Source organism: Eriocheir sinensis, chromosome 3, assembly GCF_024679095.1.
Source record: "Eriocheir sinensis breed Jianghai 21 chromosome 3, ASM2467909v1, whole genome shotgun sequence".
Lineage (NCBI taxonomy): Eukaryota > Metazoa > Arthropoda > Malacostraca > Decapoda > Varunidae > Eriocheir > Eriocheir sinensis.
Window position 1 is genome coordinate 18,909,422 of NC_066511.1, and position 18,590 is coordinate 18,928,011.

At 49.2% G+C, this 18,590-nt stretch overlaps 1 protein-coding gene across 1 annotated transcript in view; it reads right to left on the bottom strand.

The window, feature by feature from the left end:
* The window catches only part of LOC127006058 (protein trapped in endoderm-1-like), a 44,204-nt gene extending 33,834 nt beyond the window's left edge, over positions 1–10,370 (bottom strand). The window contains exon 1 of the mRNA XM_050875521.1: positions 9,684–10,370. Coding sequence (XP_050731478.1) covers positions 9,684–9,861 — 178 coding nt within the window. The 5' untranslated portion in view covers positions 9,862–10,370. The remainder of the gene's footprint in view (positions 1–9,683) is intronic.
* Between the last annotated feature and the right edge of the window lie 8,220 nt (positions 10,371–18,590).

Genomic DNA, 18,590 nt, shown 5'->3' on the forward strand with positions numbered 1-18,590 from the left:
GATACATGAAAAAAAAAGTTACACTGGGATCACATTTTCGCGCATGTGGTCCTGACACTCGGAGGGCGACACATCCCTGGACCTGATGCTGCCTCGGCTAGGGACGGAGGGCCAGCAGGGGGGCGGGGGTTGGTGGGGAGGGGGAGTCAGGGCAGAAGCAGGAGGCGGCAGTGGGCGGAATGGGGACTGAGGGCTGGTTGGGGGGGACGTTTGTTATGAGGCCTGAGTTACGCTGTGCCTATCTGGTCGCATACTCTCAAACGCTTCGACGCCATAGTACGTTTATTTCATTTAGCCCTCGTAGTAGAAGTTGCAGGGATTCACGTAGGTGGGTTCATAACACGGGCAAGAATTCTATGCAATGAACTTCAGGAAAAACACTCATGAGAACCCGACGGATCTTCTCCCTGTGGCTTTCGAACATGATCGTAACAAGACTCCGAAGCGTGTGTGTATACGAGTCGTATTATAAGACATTTCGTCACCCAAGTACGCATATTTGACAAGGCTTTCGTAGGAGTAGTTTTATGACCCTGGTGTTAGTTTGACCCGGCGTGAAGAAACACTCATTAGAACCCGAGGGACCCATCTTTGGCCTTTAGAAATAGCTGATGTGAGAAGCGAAAGTGTCTTATAATATCGACCTACGAGTCCTGCCTCCATATCCGTAAACGTATCTTAGGTTTCCATTACGACTGTTTTCCAAGGCCACAGAGAAGCTTAACCGGATATCCAAGGTTGTTTATCCCTCTCAAGATGCAGAAGCCGTGTAAAACCATCACTGGCACCTCAAAACAGTCCATGAAAATCCCGGCAACTTCTACGAGAGGCTTCACAAACAGGCGTAGCTACAGAGGCGCTGATGCGTTTGAGAATACGGGTCCTAAAATTTTATAGTCGCCACGCCACGCCAAGGTCGGGCCGTCAAGGAAAGGATGAGAGGATTCGTACGCCGAGTGAGAATGACTTGGGTTGTTGGTTGATTCAGATGCGGCTCGCCCCCTTCTCTTCAGGGCTGCTCCTCATTCCTGTACCCTACACTGCACCAAGGGACTGAGTGTGTGTGTGTGTGTGTGTGTGTGTGTGTGTGTGTGTGTGTGTGTGTGTGTGTGTTCTATGGGGTGTTTTATGTGTGTGGAGAGAGAGAGAAAGAGGAGAGAGAGAGAGAGAGAGAGAGAGAGAGAGAGAGAGAGAGAGAGAGAGAGAGAAGTGAGAGGGACATTCGCGCTGTGTCGTACGAGGGAGTGAGTGACGGGGAACACTTGTGGCGCCCCGAGAGCCTTTTATTGTCACTTCCTGAGTCCCGTCGCGCCTCCCGTCCGCCCCTGCAATGAGTGGATGACAGGCGGGCCAACACTCCCATGAAGATATAATTGGGCTCCAGCGCCACACGCGAGGCTCACTCAGGTCGGGGTGGCGAAGGGCACGGGGTCAGGTGGCGCTGTGGTCTCTCTTATAGTCTTGAGGGTTGGTGAACCTTGTGGCCGCCCGTCCGGAGTCTCGCAGGGATGGGCATAGGGGTGTGGTGGAGGCCATGAGGGTGGTGGGAGTAGTAGGCGTGTGGTGGGAGTCGTAAGGATGTGATGGGTGGCGGGGCGTGGGGAACTTGTGGGGGTAAGTGGGGTGTAGTGGAAGTCAGTGAGGGTGTGGTGGTTTTGTGGGGATGTAATTGGGGTGAGTGGGAGTATAGTGGGGGTGTGGTGAGGTTCGCTAGTAGTCAGTGTGTGTCGGTGTGATGAGAGCCGTGGGGTGTGGTGGGGGAGGGGGATAAAGCGGGGGCCGTGGGGTGTGGTGGGGGAAGTGGGGGTGTGGTGGGACCGTGGAGTCCGGTGGGGTGTGGCTGACTGGTAGTCGGTATGTGTCGGCACTAAACACCTGACGAGGAGGAGCGTTTATCATACTAAAGCTTGATGAATGATTCTTACAAAAGGTAACTGACAAATAGTCTAGACTCTAGAGGACAGGGATAGCGAACTCGCCAACTGGCGCGAGGCTAATGTTGATTGCTGATGCAGGACTGAATGCTGGGGCAGCACTGCATGAAGGGGCGTAGAGATGCTCCGGGCTGTGTTGGCACCTCGGCAGTATGAGATCAGCAGAAAACACAGTGACATCCACAAGGTGGAGGTGCCACCCGTGCCTGCCTTACATCACTGAGGTGACGCGAGGCCAGGGACGGATGTTGTGCTGGCGAGGCGTTCATGAGGGAATATGACAACTGTACGCCGGCAACACCACCGACAGCGAGGGAATCGACGAGGAGGAGGAGGAGGAGGAGAAGCTGCAGCAGCAGCAAAAACAACAACATAAACAATAGCAGCAAGAAAAGAGGCAGCCCACAGCGAATATAACGCCAAAAAGACCCGCATCAGCAGCACAATTCAGCATTTTCACTTGGCTGACAAATACTGCCCAATATACTCGTGTGTATATATATATATATATATATATATATATATATATATATATATATATATATATATATATATATATATATATATGTATGTTAATGTTGGGGGCGTGGCCTCGGTGCTCATCTCCGTAACATTGGCCCTTGAGCCAGTGGTGGGAGGGAGCCCATTACCCCGGGACAAAGGGCCAGTGTGACATCCGGTTTTCCACAGTTTACCTTCCCAGGTTTGCCCAGATTCCCATTTATCGAGCAGCCCGAAATGGAGAATGAACAGCTGGGTGAGCTGCAAGCTGACTGCCTGGGCTAGGATTTGAACCTGGCCCGCGGAGTGGTAGCCAGTCATGCTGACCACTAGACCACGGAGGCGTATATATATATATATATATATATATATATATATATATATATATATATATATATATATATATATATATTTATTTATTTATTTATTTATTTATTTATTTATTTATATATATATATATATATATATATATATATATATATATATATATATATATATATATATATATATATATATATATATATATATATATATATATATATATATAATTTATTCATGAAATACATCCTCTCATCTCCTGACAAAACAAATAAACAAAAGAAGCAGCCATGTAGAATACAAAGGGATTCTAGCAGAAACTTTAAAAAAATTTCAGGAGACCTTTAAGCCTAATTACAAAAGAAATATCAACAAAGTGGAGCATGGAAGGCAACATTTCAAACGTGGAAGAGGATGATTAACATTACCGCGTACGAGTGCCGGGAGTCGGCCGGTGTCAGGGTGGCCGTGGGTGGCGGTGGGTATAAGGAGGGCATGGAATCAGTGCAGTGACGGTGTGTTTGTCAAGGTGGACGTCAATGTAGTTATCGCGGCCACCCGCTGATGGAGGTAAGAGTACGGCGACCTCTTGCCAACGGCGCGGAGTGCATGACCGATCCGCACGGACACACACAGACAGGAGAGTAAGGACATGAGGACGAGATTAAACTACAAGACGACTCTTTAGACTATAAATAGGAACCCTCGCTTTGGAGACGCACACAGGGAGCCGAAACACGTCAACGGGAGCCTGGCCAGCTACGGAAGTGCTCTCCAAAGTTTTCCTCGATTCATTACCCTCATAACCACTTTCGAAGCCTCCTGTAAGGCGAGGTGTGTGCTTCTCTCTATCTAATATTTCAGTTACCTATTTCTGGAGTGCCGGGCCAGTGGTGGGGCGCGACCCGTACCCTGAAGATGCCCTAACCTAAGGAACGCCCGGAGGCGCTGAGGGCCAGGCTGTGAGCTGCGAGCGGTGGTGCCTTGCAGGGCCTCGTCCATTCACGCCGCCCCGGGCAAGATGATGGAGAACACATGGGCTCACTGGCGAGCTAAATATTTACGGGTATATGACACTATCCTTCTCTCTCTCTCTCTCTCTCTCTCTCTCTCTCTCTCTCTCTCTCTCTCTCTCTCTCTCTCTCTCTCGGCTCTCTTTTCATCTCCTAATTCCTTTTCGTTACACTTTAGGCAGAAAAAGAGTCCTGTGTCCTCCAATGCTAACCTACCCCCATCCCCCCCCTCCTCTCTCTCTCTCTCTCTCTCTCTCTCTCTCTCTCTCCCTCCACCCCCAAGAGAGACGCAATACAGAGGATAAACTTGACGTTTTTCTTCACAGCTCTGCATGCGGCGGTTCTTGCTACAACACCAAAGGCTACACAGGACAGAGCAGGGCGGTCACCATTCACCCCCTGCACAGCATCACGCCGGGAAGAGAGAGGCGGGAGGAGGGGCGGGAGGGATGGTGTAGCAGCGCAAGATAATCCCTGTTGGCGGCGGCGGGTCGAGCTCTAGCAGCGAGCAGGCCACTAATGAGGAACAAGTCGGTCCGGGTCCTGCGCCACACTTGGTGCTCAGCAATCGTCCGAGCTTAATATTTATGATCGGTGCCGACGGTTGACCAACATACTAATCTCCCTCCCGAACTAGACCTTCCTTCCTTCCTTCCTCTTTGGTTATGCCTGCTTGTCTATCCGTGTGCTTGCTTGTTTGTGTGTCTATCTGTTCGTCTATCTGTTTGCCAGCTTTACATTGATTACCTGCATCCTCTTCCTTCTCCCTCCTCCCTTCCTGCTTTCTCTCCTGTCTACCTATCTACTTATTTTCTTGTTTTTTCGTTCCTCACTTCCTTTCTGCTACTTTCAAGCTTCCCTGCCTGCATTCCTGTCTGCCTGTTTGTCTGTCTGGTTCCTCCTTCCTGGCATAAATAGAATCGCCTAATTATTGATTGATGCACCCGAACGTCTCAAGAGCCAGACTATGCGACGCCAACTGTTTAAAAGGCGAGGTGGTTTATATCATCTGAACTCAGAGATATAGGGAGGAGCTTTGGTGATACATACAAGAGAAAATATATATACTACATTTTTATAGGGAAGCCAATATGTAAAAAAAAGGGTCAGAGCATAAAGGCAATGAACACAATTTAAAGTGCGGAAAGAGATAGAAAAACAAATAAACAAACACCGTATGCAAGTTGAAAGCAAAGAGAATACCAACCAATAAAAAATAAATAAATAAATAAATAAACAAACACCGAATGCAAGTTGAAAGCAAAGAGAATACCAACCAATCAGAATAATTAAAAACAAAAACAAATAAGAAAACATCGAAGGCAAGTTGAAAGCAAAGAGAATACCAACCAATCAGAATAATTAAAAACAAAAACAAATAAGAAAACATCGAAGGCAAGTTGAAAGCAAAGAGAATACCAACCAATCAGAATAATTAAAAACAAAAACAAATAAAAAAAACATCGAAGGCAAGTTGAAAGCAAAGAGAATACCAACCAATCAGAATAATAATAAAAAAACAGGCACAAAATAAACTCGACTGACTGAACATTGATAAACAATAAGGAAGCGACCACATAATTTAAACATTTTTCCCGTCCACTTGTATTTGGTTGATTACACATTGTTGACATTAAAAACTTAGTACCGTAATCTCAGACGCGTTTGGCACTCACAACAATTACTTGACAAGCCCACAAAGGAGATTAGTCGGGTTCTATTCTCACGAGGTTTTTCACATCCCCAGTGCAGAAGCCTTTTTTAAACTATCACTAAGCACATAAAACTACCCACGGAAATACCCACAACAACCTCTACAAAAGCCTTATCAAACGTAGGTGTGTAAGCCCTGAAATGTTTGATAGTATAGGCCTTATAAACTACTATTTATAAACCTTACCACCTTAAGAGTTGACTCCAGCACCCCCTTCCCTTCCTTCCTTCAGATTATGGCATGCTGTTATGAGTTAAGAGGATGCCTATATGGTGCTTGCTCGTCACCTGCCTTTGGTCTAGTTCAGGGTGGTTAGTTTAGGGAAGAATCACAGGCAGGCAAGAGAATCTGAACTCGAGGCAAAAATGAGACGGATAAATAGGTGAGGGTAAGCCAGGATGAAGACAACGGACAGGTGCAACAGGTGACCAGGGCGAGGGGGGAAGGGGGAAGGTGGAGGGGGGGGTGAGGGGTAGGGTACAGACGCTGAGCTACGTACCCCTCCCCCCTCCACCCCAAATTAAGGCGTTCAGAAGGCACGAGAAATACACACACACACACACACACACACACACACACACACACACACACACACACACATAAAAATGGAACGAGCATGAGTAATTTACAACTTTTTTTTATATATTAAGATTGAAATTTCCTTCTAAAGATTATGCATTATGATTTTTCACGAAATTATACTCAAGGAAGGAACCGCGAGGGAGATGCCAACGCAGATTAATGACACAAATACAAAAAAAAAATGAAGGAGACAATGTTACCTTTCGATATTACTACGGTTTATAACTTTCAACAACAAAAACAACAATACCTACTACCACTACTACTACTACTACTACGTACTTTAAACACACACTGCATATACCGGCTCCGAGTTGGAAAGATGAGCTGAAAAGTGACACCGTTGCAGAGAGAGAAAACGCAGAGGCCGAGCGGGCGTAATGACACTCCTCTTAAAGGGTTTCCTCACGCAAGCCAACACCGTGCATATATATTACCGGGGAAAGAGAGAGAGAGAGAGAGAGAGAGAGAGAGAGAGAGAGAGAGAGAGAGAGAGAGAGAGGTTGGGGGTGGCGGGGCATGATAAGTTGCTTCACATGGCGACTCAGGAAGGGCGAGGCTGACAATAGTGTAGTGTTCGCTGTTTTGTGGATGCTGCGAGGTGGAGGAGGATGCACCTAATGGCTGGTGGCCGGACGTGTAGTAGGGGGAGGAGGGGGGGGGGGAGGAGGAGGAGACGACTGCTCACTTCTCTACGCCTCCATTCCCTTCTCTAGCAGCGGCCTCTTCTTTTTCTTCTTCTCTCCCGTCTCTAACAGCGGTCTATTCTCCACTTTCTTCTTCCTATTCTTATTCTTATTCTCTATTCTTCTCTCCCTTCTCTAACAGCAGGCTACTCTTCTTCTTTTCCTTCTTCTCCTTCTCCTTCTTCTTCTTCATCTTCTCCTCGCCATTCTCTATCAGCAGCCTCTTCTTCTTCTTCTTCATCTCCTCGCCATTCTCTATCAGCAGCCTCTTCTTCTTCTTCTTCATCTTCTCCTCGCCATTCTCTATCAGCAGCCTCTTCTTCTTCTTCTTCATCTTCTCCTCGCCATTCTCTATCAGCAGCCTACTCTTCTTCTTCTACTTCATCTTCTCTCTTCTCCTCCTCTCCCTCCTGTAACATCAACCTACTCAAGCAACAGAAATCGGTCTTGAGGGATGTGCAAGGAAAGACACAAACATCCCAATGGCAGCGCATCACTCAGCTACTCCTTATACTACCCGATGTAAGCCATATGACGCCTGCAGTGGGATGAGGGGAAGTGTCTTAGCAAATCCTATAAGTCAGTTAGCCACCCTACGCTGAGCCGCCGAGCTATGTTAAGAGGCAGGTATAGGGTGTCGTTCTGTGGACTTTCGTTTAGCACCTGTACCATTCCCCTCACTTATTGCACTTCATAACGCTTTTTCCTCACACTACTTAGCAAAGTTAGAGAGGCAGGTAGGGTGGGTGGCGTTCCGTGGGGTTTCATATAGCACCTCTACCATTCCCCTCACGGCCTTAGTTAGAGCTACTTCTTACACTTATTGCACCTTATAATGCTTTTCTCCTCACACTATTTCGTTACAAGATCTATTCGTCTGTCTAAAATTTCGTTGCAGGGAGGGAAGACGAAAGCAAGGAAGGAAGGCAGGAAGGAAGGAAGGAAGGAAGGAAGGAAGGAATTATCACACTAATTTGCTACACGTCCCTTCCGTTTTGCCCCTCCACCTAACAACTCTCCCTTTACCCTCTGCTGCAGAAAGGAAGGAAGGAAAGAAAGAAGGAAGGAAAGAAGGATGGAAGGAAGGAAGGAAGGAAGGGAGAAAGGAAGGAAGGAAGGAAAGAAGGTTCGTGCATGGCTGTGTGTGTTGTATGAGAAGTATTGTATGTGAAGTATGAGAATCATAATAAGTAACAACGCACACACACACACACACACACACACACACACACACACACACACACACACACACACACATACACACACCATTTTTTTTTTGCCCTGCCTCTTACGTATCTACCTGCCTGTTGAAATTTGATACACGCATAATATCAACACGCACTCATGCGCACGTGTACACACGCGCACACGATGAAAAGACTGCAGGAGGAAGAGCTGATGATGCGAAGTGACTGATGGAGGGATTGCGGGATGAAATATAATGCAGAGGGAAAGGAGGGGAAGGGGAAGGGGAGGGAAGAGGAGGGGAGGGTAAAGTGGAGAGTGAATAGATCGTCCAGGTGTGAGCTGCCTCCCGTTTATGGTAAAGATCCTAAGTGTTGAGGTGCAGGTTAGACAAAAGACGGGGAAGGGTGAAGCTCGAGTGTCTGAGCAGCGTCTGTGTCTCCCTCACACACCTGCTGTACTCTCGCTCGTGCCTGTGCCTCCGCACAAATGCGAAATACGTGTAAGATTAATGACACTGACGGTTAAAAATGCTCTCACTAAGCCTGGAGATAAGCTTCAACTCATACATGCAAATGAAAGATGATGATCCCGCAAAGCCACATGAGGATGGAAGGGAAGCAACCGTGAGGGGACGCGGCCGGAGGGGCGCGGCTGTTCCTATCACTTGAGTGGGCGACGCAGGCCCCGAGTGGTCCTCCCGGTCCTGGCGCGGCGCGTGGGCGTCACGGGCGTGAGGCAGCGCACCAACAACCTGCTCACACGGCGCCCTCACTTGCTGACATTAAAACCAGCCCCCATTAACTTCATTAAAACGGTGTAATAAATATAACGATTAAGCTACCGGCAACCTCTCTCTGCTCCAAGGACATGAAAGTGCTTGTTAAAATCTGCCCAATGATTTTTTCCTTCATATAAAGAATGATGCATCAGTGTCAGAGGCAGACACATTGATCACTGTTCACCTGCGCGCCGTGCTCAGCAACAGCAAGGCATTTCGCCCCCACCTGACCCTGCACCCCCCTATGACCATCAAACCCCGCGGCACTCACCACCCGCTGTTCGAGGACCCTACTCGACCTTGGGAGCCTCGGGCCGCCTCGGTCAGTGCAGCGGGATGCACGTCGTGTCCCGAGAACAGACCTCGGATTGCAAACGTGTGTTAAATTAGGCACCTGTTGAATCATGCAAGGCTGCCTGTTAGGTCTTCTGATCCTGTAGATGAGCAGACAGGAGGGACGGCGGCCCACCTCCCTCCCTCCCTCCCGGGGTGGTGCTCAGAGCTGTTGTCCCACACCTGCTTCGAGGGCGTGTCAATTTCGGTCTTTGGGTAGAGGGTTAACTACATGCCACGCAGGCAATGTGTCGGACGAGGCTTTACTACATGAACGCCTCGTCGCCACGCGATCAGCAGGCGAGTCACAACACCTTTGATATGAATGAACGGCTCGAGAACCAGAGGCTGTGGGCGCCGGGAACACCTGTGAAGCATGTGGTGCGTTTCCTGCGGACGCGTCACGCTGGGAGCCTCCCCTCCACCCATCCGGAGACACTCGCGTTGTGACCCCGCTCGGGATGCTCGTCTCGACGTGGATGGAGAGGGAATGAGCGGCCAGGCGGGGCGACACTCACCAGACACCGGCTAGGCACCGCAACAACGTGCCGCTAGCCCCTCAGGTCGCCAAGGGGCTCATGGACGGCAGTCTGGCTTTCTTTAAATGAGAGAACTTCAAAAGAAAAATTAGCTTACCCAAAATGCCGACGAATATGAAGATGATGCTGGCCACGGCGGCGAAGACTGTGGCGGCCCTGGGGTAGTGGATGAAGCGGGCGGCGTCCCCTTGGGGTCCACTGTCTGTGCTTTCACTGGCGGCGGAGTGGTTGGCGACGGGCACCTCCTCGACAAGGGCGGCCGTTTGGACCTCCATTGTCACTGTTCACTGTGTCACAAACACGACACTTCACGACACTCGGTGTTTGCTGAGATAAATGTTGCGGCAACGATTACGTGATTCTCATGGAGGGCTTGGAACCTTTAAATTTAAAGTCGTTTTTATTATCGCTCGGGGCAGCAGCAGATACCTCCTTACGCGCCTCTCCGCCGGTGACAAAGTTTCGAGAAGCTCGATATAACACAGCTGCAGCAAGTTCCTTTTAAAAAGTCATACATTGATCAGCTCCAGAACTTCCTTAGACGTTTTCTGAGGCTCAGTAATTCCAGGGCGACGGTAACAGCGGGAACGTGGGAGAGCGCGTGACATGCGAGTGAGAAGGAAGAGTAGCCCGGCGACCTGCCTGTACACACTGCCGTCACTCCGCGGACTGACTCGAGCGGGCCTCGGCTCTCCCCAGCCTTTGCCGCGCGCCCTGCCCTGCTACAGTGCCACACGCTACTCTACTTGACGACCGCACCGTGTTTCTAATAATTTCCAGCGCAGGTTTTCAAATTGTTTAATGAACTCATATAATCAGCAAAAAGGAAAAAAAAAACATTTCTTACAATAACTAAACTTAAAATACTTGCTCTTATGGAAAAAGAAAAACAACATTCTCTTCCTTCACCTCCCCTCTCTTCTCTTCTTCCTCCCTCTCCTCCTCCTCCTCCTCCTCCTCCTCCTCCATCAGCGTGCGGGCAGAAAAAAACTATCGAGTTTCCTTGAACACAATTAAGTTTCATTGAAGGCTGGTAGACCTTAAAAGACCAATCATTAACACAAGGGTCCCACAAAGATGGACCGTCACTCCTTGTTGTGCTTCCAGGCGCTACTCTTCCCTCCCCTTCCCCCCAACAACTGGCCGGGCTGTAGTAGACTAGTAGTAGTAGTTGTAGTAGTAGTAGTTGTTGTTGTTGTTGTTGTTGTTGCAGCTGCCGTCATTTCACTGCTTGCCATGGACTCTCTACTCCCTCATCACTTGATCTAAGCCCCCCTCCCCCCCCCCCCCGCTCCCTTCCTCCAAGCTCTAGCCTCTACGCCTACTGTACATCGATGGCCTCTCAAAACGGACGTGACGTGACAGGAACGTTTGGACGCTCCGCTGACGAGACGTTTGCATCCGGGAAGACAAGAAGGTGACGACGACGATGATGACGACAGTGCTGATGATGACGGTGACGATAATGATGAAGATGATGAACAACGATGCCAGATTGTCGTACTCAGCCTCTTAAATTTACCAACTTCCGACCCAAAATCTGTCTCCTGAGCCCAGATAACTAGAATCATTTATATTTATCGTTAAAATAGTTAATTTCTGGTGTTTCTTGGCAATATTAGGTGTCAAAAACCGGTAAAGACTATGCTCTGAATACGATAATCTGGCAACGGTGATGATGAAGGTGAAGATGATAATGATGATGATAACGGTAACAAGCAGTGGCGAACCCTTGACGAGGAGACAACGGACTACTAAACCAACCACACGTCTTGAAGCTCGCCATCTTCGGTCCATCCCTATACCCCCCAGACCTTCCTCCTTCTCCCCCATCCTCATCCGCCATCCCCCGAACCCTTCCCCTCACCCACCTCACCCAGCGTCGCGGCACCAAACACTCCGCCAAAGTTATTGTTGAGACGCGCTGATTTTAGCAAGTGGGCGACACATTAGTTACGGGTGCGCTCTCGGTGGTGAATAAAAACAACCCTCTTATCGTCATGAGGTGAAAGTCAGGGGGATGAATAAAAGCTTAGAGTGGGGACGTGCGCCACGGATGGATGGAGAGGAAGGTAAGCTGGAATAGGAAAAGGAAGGCATAGAAAAGGTAGGGGTGCAAAGGAAACAGGGTACAATTGAATAGGTAATAGGAAGAATGGAAAGGGTAAGGAACTAAGGGAAGTAAGGTTGCCACAATGAATGGAGAGAAAGGTCAGATTGGAATAGGTAAAGGATGACGTGAAAGGGGGGACGGACGCAAAGAAAGTAAAGTAAGATGGGACAGGAGGTAAAGGGAAGAATGGAAAGAGGAGAGATAATAAAGGAAGAAAGGTTGGCAGGGGTGTATGGAGAGGAAGGTCAGATGGATAAACAAAGGAACTACACGCTCCTTCCTATCTGCAGGACTATTGTAGCATAAGATAAAACGTCCGTCAGGTGATACTAAGAATGCTGAATGCCTCACCCGTCCTTCCAGCACCTTTGAAACCTATGACATCCCACTGAATATTTCTTTTTTCTTTTCACAGTTCATCCAAGTCACTCTCCTCTGCCAAAGTCCTAAGATTGTGCGTTGTCAGGGTCAAAGTGGAGGTTGGAAAAGGGAAGTAATGCAAAGTGAAGGGAGGCAGAGGGAAGATACGCAAGGAGAGGATAGTAAAAGAATGGAAGCAAAGCAAAGGAGTGGGGAAGGAAAAGGGAGTTAGGAAGAGAGAAGGAAAGTGAAGAGAAGTCAGATTTAAGGGAGGAAAGTAAAATGAAGTAATGCAAAGGAGAGGGAAATAAAGAGGAAGTTATGCAATGGGGAGGAAAGTAAAGAGGAGGTAAGATAAAGGGGAGGAAGGTAAAGATAAATAAGGCAAGGGGACAAGAATAAAGGGGAGACAGACGATGGGGAAGAAAGTAAAGAAAAAAAATCACTGAAATGTATCGTCTATTGTTCTCTCTCTCTCTCTCTCTCTCTCTCTCTCTCTCTCTCTCTCTCTCTCTCTCTCTCTCTCTCTCATGGCTCCTTTTGGAAGTGCTCCGTCTGGCTCGCACTACAAGTTTGGTGCAACAGAGGGGTCCCCCCTCCCCCGCTGCTCTTTGCTTCTCGATCTCATCTCGTCTCAAAAGGTAAAGACGAGAACAGCCAAACCTAATTAATATTCGATGTATCTTAGGCGGGAAGACTCACACACACACACACACACACACACACACGCGAGGACTTAATAATTTTATCATACATATTTTTTTTTTTTAAGTCGAGGGGAAAAACTTGACCTTGTTTCGCAATGAATGACGGACGGAAAAAGTTTTGCAGATCATGAAATCCAATTACTACTTGTTAGGATCTCAAGAGTCTCAGGTCATTGTCCAGACAGTCTTCTGCATTATAATGGCCTGTGGTGTACCTGCCAGACACTCTTCATAAGCTCTTTACACGCTCTTGAGTTAATAACAAGCTTGGCACCGTAACACTTCTGAAGCCAGTAGCCGAGGGGTGGAAATGTGGCGGGCGGTGGGCGGGGAGCGGAGTGGGACGCCCGAGTGTGTAAGGCGAGAGCCCCCAAATTAAGAGGTCGAGTTACGTGGAAGTTAGACGGGCGTGTCGGCGGCGCTGGCAGTCACCGAGACAAATGGTTCCTGATGACGGAGGCGCTGCCGACACGCCCTGTGTCTCCCGTCCTCCACCGTCCCCTTTTCTTCTTCTTTCCCCCAGCATCAAATGAATACAGCCGTCATTCAAAGCTACGCACAGACTTGCGCCACCTTCTAGCTTACTCGAGTTGCCACAGAAGTGAGTGATCGCGAGTTAGTAGTCAGGTGGTGATGACGAAACAGGCTGACCCTTGCCCCAGCTCAGCCCCTCGGACGGCCCGCGTGAGCCATTATGCAGGGATATTTATCATTGGAATAAATCGCATGGCACGGCGCACGTAGGCAAACACAAGGTACGGAAAAGGCAAGAAAGAAATGTGGGAAAGGGATGTATAAGAGAGAAGGGAAGGGGGCGAAAGTGGTAAGGAAAGAGAGGGTCGCTGTTGTGTTGTTCCCGAAGGACTGCGCACCACGCCCCTCTTCTCACGTTTCCTTGTAGGACACTTGCCGGGACTGTCGCAGCTTCCTTCGCCGGGAGGGAAAGGAGAGAGGTGGGGGGGAAGGGAGAGAAAGCCGCCGGGCGGGCAAACTCTCTGCCACACCCACCACGAGCAGCCTTTATTAATCACGACCCTTTTGATGGCACAAGTGATATAGAAAAAAGGTGAAAATAATCATAACGAGGAAGGACTGTGGCTTTATCACCAAGGCCTTCACACATTCTTTGTATTCCGTCAAGTACTTCATGGTAAACTTTGGGATTCAAGTTGTTAGTTGGCTGTGGCGCTTTTTTGTGTGAGTTACTGCCGTCCCTTCTCCCCGCGGCCTCCCCTTTCCTTCCTCCTCCACCTTTCACCCATGCCTCTCCCCCCCTCGAGGACCACACTGCTCCCCACGTCGCCCCCGCCCTCACCGACGCCTCCACCCAAGTCTTTCGCCAGCGGAGGACAAACACACACGGAGACGACCACTGTTCCCGCATTGAGGCGCCCTACTCAGGTGTTGCGTAACGCCCGGCACAACACAACGACCGGTCAGCTCGCCGTGCCCCGCCGTGCCCCGCCGCGCCCTTGCAATAATAAACACCCGCCGCGCCACAACGACTGCTGTCAGACGCTGAAATCCGCGATTCCTTAACGTAAACACGCCCCTCAGCTCCGCTTCAACAAGGAAACTACTAATGTCCCTTATGGCGCAGATTTTCTTTCCTTACCGTTAAATCATTATAATAAAAAAAAAAAAACTTTCAGTCCTTTGTGACGTGGCTCCCAGAGTTGAAATTAATGAACTTATATTTTCCATTCACCAATACAAGGCTTATATTCCTCACAGCGCTGATTTCCTTTACTGTTAATCATTACTGTTAATCATTTACTGTTAATCATTATGATAAAAAAAAATGAGTTTCAATCTTTGGTGACGCAGCTTTTCCAGAGTTAAAATTCGGTAGATTTTACGTATTCTGTTTACCTATACGAGGCTCGGAATTACGGGGACAGAGGTAATGCTCTTCTACATACGAGGAAGAGCTGCTCTCCCTTCCCATCCGACGGTAGCCGCGCAAGGCAGGGTGTCAGCGGTGTGAGGGTCGCCAGCAGCGGCACCTCCGGCTGGGCGGCGCTGTCCATTACACGAGGGAGGCCTTATGTTCCCTAGACGTCCGACAGGGGTTGGGAAGGGGGGGGAGGTCAAGGCGCCACTTCACCTCCTCCCCCTTCCCCTTCAGAAGCTTCAATAGATCGGACAAGAATAGGCTTTATCGGGCCATCAATCAAGGGGGGGAGGAGGGGGGGGGGGGGCAGAGGGAGGGGGCGGACAGCACTTGACGGCGAGTAGGAGACAGTGTTTTGCTGACCACTTGCTGACATTTCCTGCATGGATAAACGGCAGTGGCACAAGGGGGGGAGGGGGGGAAGATTTCTGCTGTGTGGGGCACCTCGCAGAGCCACACACACACACACACACACACACACACACACATATGGAGCGTGTGTCGAGGGGTAGAGGGAGGGCAGGGAGGGTGCCAGACGCCCACACTCGAGACCTCACCACCACCACACCATTCATAACTCCCTACAAAGACACCTTGTTGCCCCACACACCCGCCAGCCCACGCACACACACACACACACACACACACACACACACACACACACACACACACACACACACACACGCACTTGGCCTACGGGAGAAGTGAGATCATTTTTTTTCTTCTTGTTTATAGGTCGATATTATAAGACACTTTCGCTTCTCACATCAGTTATTTCTAAAGGTCAAAGAGGGGGTCAGTCGGGTTCAAATGAGTGTTTCTTCAGGTTCATGGTACAGAAGAAGGGTCACACTACCACCAGGGTCATAAAACGATTACTGGAAATACCCACAACCCCTATGAAAGCCTTGTCAAATATGTGTTCTTTGGCGATGAAATGACTCATAATGCGACCCCTAGTAGGTGTCATGATTACATTCGAGGGTGGAAGATGGACGGCAGGGACAGGGCCAAACAATTAGTCCTGTCGTCTGGGGAGGGTAGGGGCGCGGGGGACACCTTCCTTACATGATGGGAATGGTAATGATAAAGGGGAGAGAGAGGAGACCACAAAACATCCTAACCCCGCTGCCTTCGTCATTTGGCCACTTTTTGCCTGCCGGAGTAAATAGGGGATCCTCACTGATTCGCCACTTTGTACGCTTCATTACTGAGCATCTCACTTCTGTAGCTACTGTCGGAGGCGCTGATGGTGGTGTTATTGTCTCAACCTGACCCTCAACTCTGCATGCAATAGGGGGGGGGGGGGGGGGATTGAAATTTCGCTAACTTGTACGCTCCATTACTGAGCATCTCACTTCTTTAGCTACTGTCGGAGGCGCTGCTGGTGTTGCTGTTGCCTCACCCCGCCTACCCAAACTCTGCATGCAACGGGGAGGGGGGAGAGTGGGCTTAATTTTCGCCATCTTGTACGCTTCATTACGTATCTCATTCATTCCTTTAGCTACTGTCGGAGGCGCTGCTGGTGTTGATTTTGCCTCACCCCGCCCCACCCGACCCTGCATGCAATGGCGGGGTAGGATTTCTGCACGCCGCCGCATCCTCCAGTGCTGTGTGCCCTCCACTGATCGTAGTGTTTGCAGGAGAAACAGTCACCGTGAGAGAGAAGTATCTGTCTGTCTCTCTCACTCTGCGTCTGTTGCCCGTATGCTCTCTGTAATGGGGCGAGGGTGTGAGGCCGCGATGTGTGTTTGTAGCTCATTGATTATATACGTCACTGTTTGATGCAATGCCAGGATCTGAGGGTTAATCCGATCTTCCCTCTCCCTCTCCCTCCCTCCACTGACTCCTCTATATCTCACTATGATGACTTATGATAACGATGACAATGATGATGAATATAAAGAACAACAAGAATAAGAACAAGAACGAAATAAGGAAAAAACAGAAGAATAGAGACAAGCATATAAGCACACACACACACACACACACACACACACACACACACACGGTTTTAGGATTCAGCAGCGAGATTTCAGTGTCCGAATACGCTTTATTTATCCGGCTGACATGTTTATCGCGGGTGTTTCGTTTCTGAATGTATCGCCGACCGGGGGACAAAGTTTGTGTACTTAGTCCCTTGCCTCCCCGCCTCTCCTCCACCCTTCTTCTTGCTCCTTCCCCCTTGGCTTTCTTCCATTTCTCTCCTTCCCTCCTTGTCATAACCAGCGCCTCCTCTTCCCTCCTTTCCTCCCTCTCTCGCCCGGCGCCGCATATCCTCGTAACCACGTGTGTATTGATTCGTTAACCTCACAAAAAACACAGAAAAAAACAGACCTAACAAAGACAAAAAGACATAAAAAAAGAGAACTAAAAAAAGATCAAATAGACGCACACAAAAAAAAACTAAAACAGACCAAAAAGGCACACACATACGTACATACACACACAAACAACAACAGCAGAACAAACTGAAACATGAAAACTCAGTAATTACGGGAGGAAGATGATGATGATGATGATGATGATGGTGATGATGAAGAAAATGAAGACAGTAATAACAACAATAACAAGGCGACTCCAATCTACCACCACCACCACCACCACCACCGTCAACAAACATTATGCGCCTCATCTCCCCCGTACGAAAAGGTCCATACACACATACATACACACATACATACATACATACATACACACACATAAGGGCACAATGGCGGGGACACACACACACACACACACACACATGTACGTAATCCCAAACACGGCACGTAAACATTCCCCGGCCTCGTGTGTGTGTGTGTGTGTGTGTGTTCGGATTCCCACGGCGCCCAGAGGAGGACAGAGGAGGAGGAGGAGGTGGAGAAGGGAGAGGAGGAGGAAGACGAGGGCAGGGGTTGGTCTGCTGTGCCTGGGTGGCCTCAAATCTAAATCTTATGTCAGATGAATCCTTGCCACGCCGCCTTGCATTCTTTAGTACCTCGTGTCTCCCTAAAAATCCATTAAGAGTAACACGGTGAGCCCCCAGAGTGAGGGCATGGGCCACGGCTCCTTGAGTGCCCCCGGCTGGTGCGTGGGTGCCGCCTGGGAATAACCGTTTCAGTTTGTGGACACAAGGCGCCCGCGGGCACTGTTAATATCCCGGAGCTTAACACACTGTAAGCTGTTAGCGGGGAGCGACTCAGCGTGTCGGCACCTTGATGACGTTGAGCAGAGAGCTCCTCCTCCCCAAATGTCTTTAACATGAAATTTAGAAATATGTGAAAGTTTGCGAGTAATAATATATTTCGTAACAATGATCAGTACACTACTATTACTACTACTACTACTACTACAACTACTACCATCACTATTACTACTACTAAGTTCAAGAAAAAAACTACATACTACTACTACTACTACTACTACTACTACTACTACTACTACTACTACTACCACCACCACCGCCACTACTGTTGCTACGTTATTGTTGCTACTGCTCACGTTTCCCATTGTATCGTTTAACAGTTACATCACCTGAGCACCGATACATTCAAGGGCACTGATTAATTAAGTCCGCCCACCCCGCGCCTTGGTGTTATGGCGAGAACCAGGATGCCGGGGCCCCCATGCAGCGAGCAGCCCCGCCGCCACACAACCCACGGCGTCAGGCTTACCAAGGGGCATGACAGCGACTACGAGGGCGGGATGATGTGTCGGGGTGCCCATCACGCGTCCACTTGATCGACGGGTGAGGGCTTTCCATTTAGGCCGACCAGGAGGCTCGTGTGGTTTACGGGTTTATGTCAGGAGGCGTAACATCCAAGAGGAGGCGGCTCGGAGGGAAGGGTTATGGAGGGGCGGAAGTATTTTGTCCCTACGTGAGTTTGCATGGATGACAGGGACGCATGCACCGACCGCAGGAATGTGGAAACCCGAACCGCGACCTCG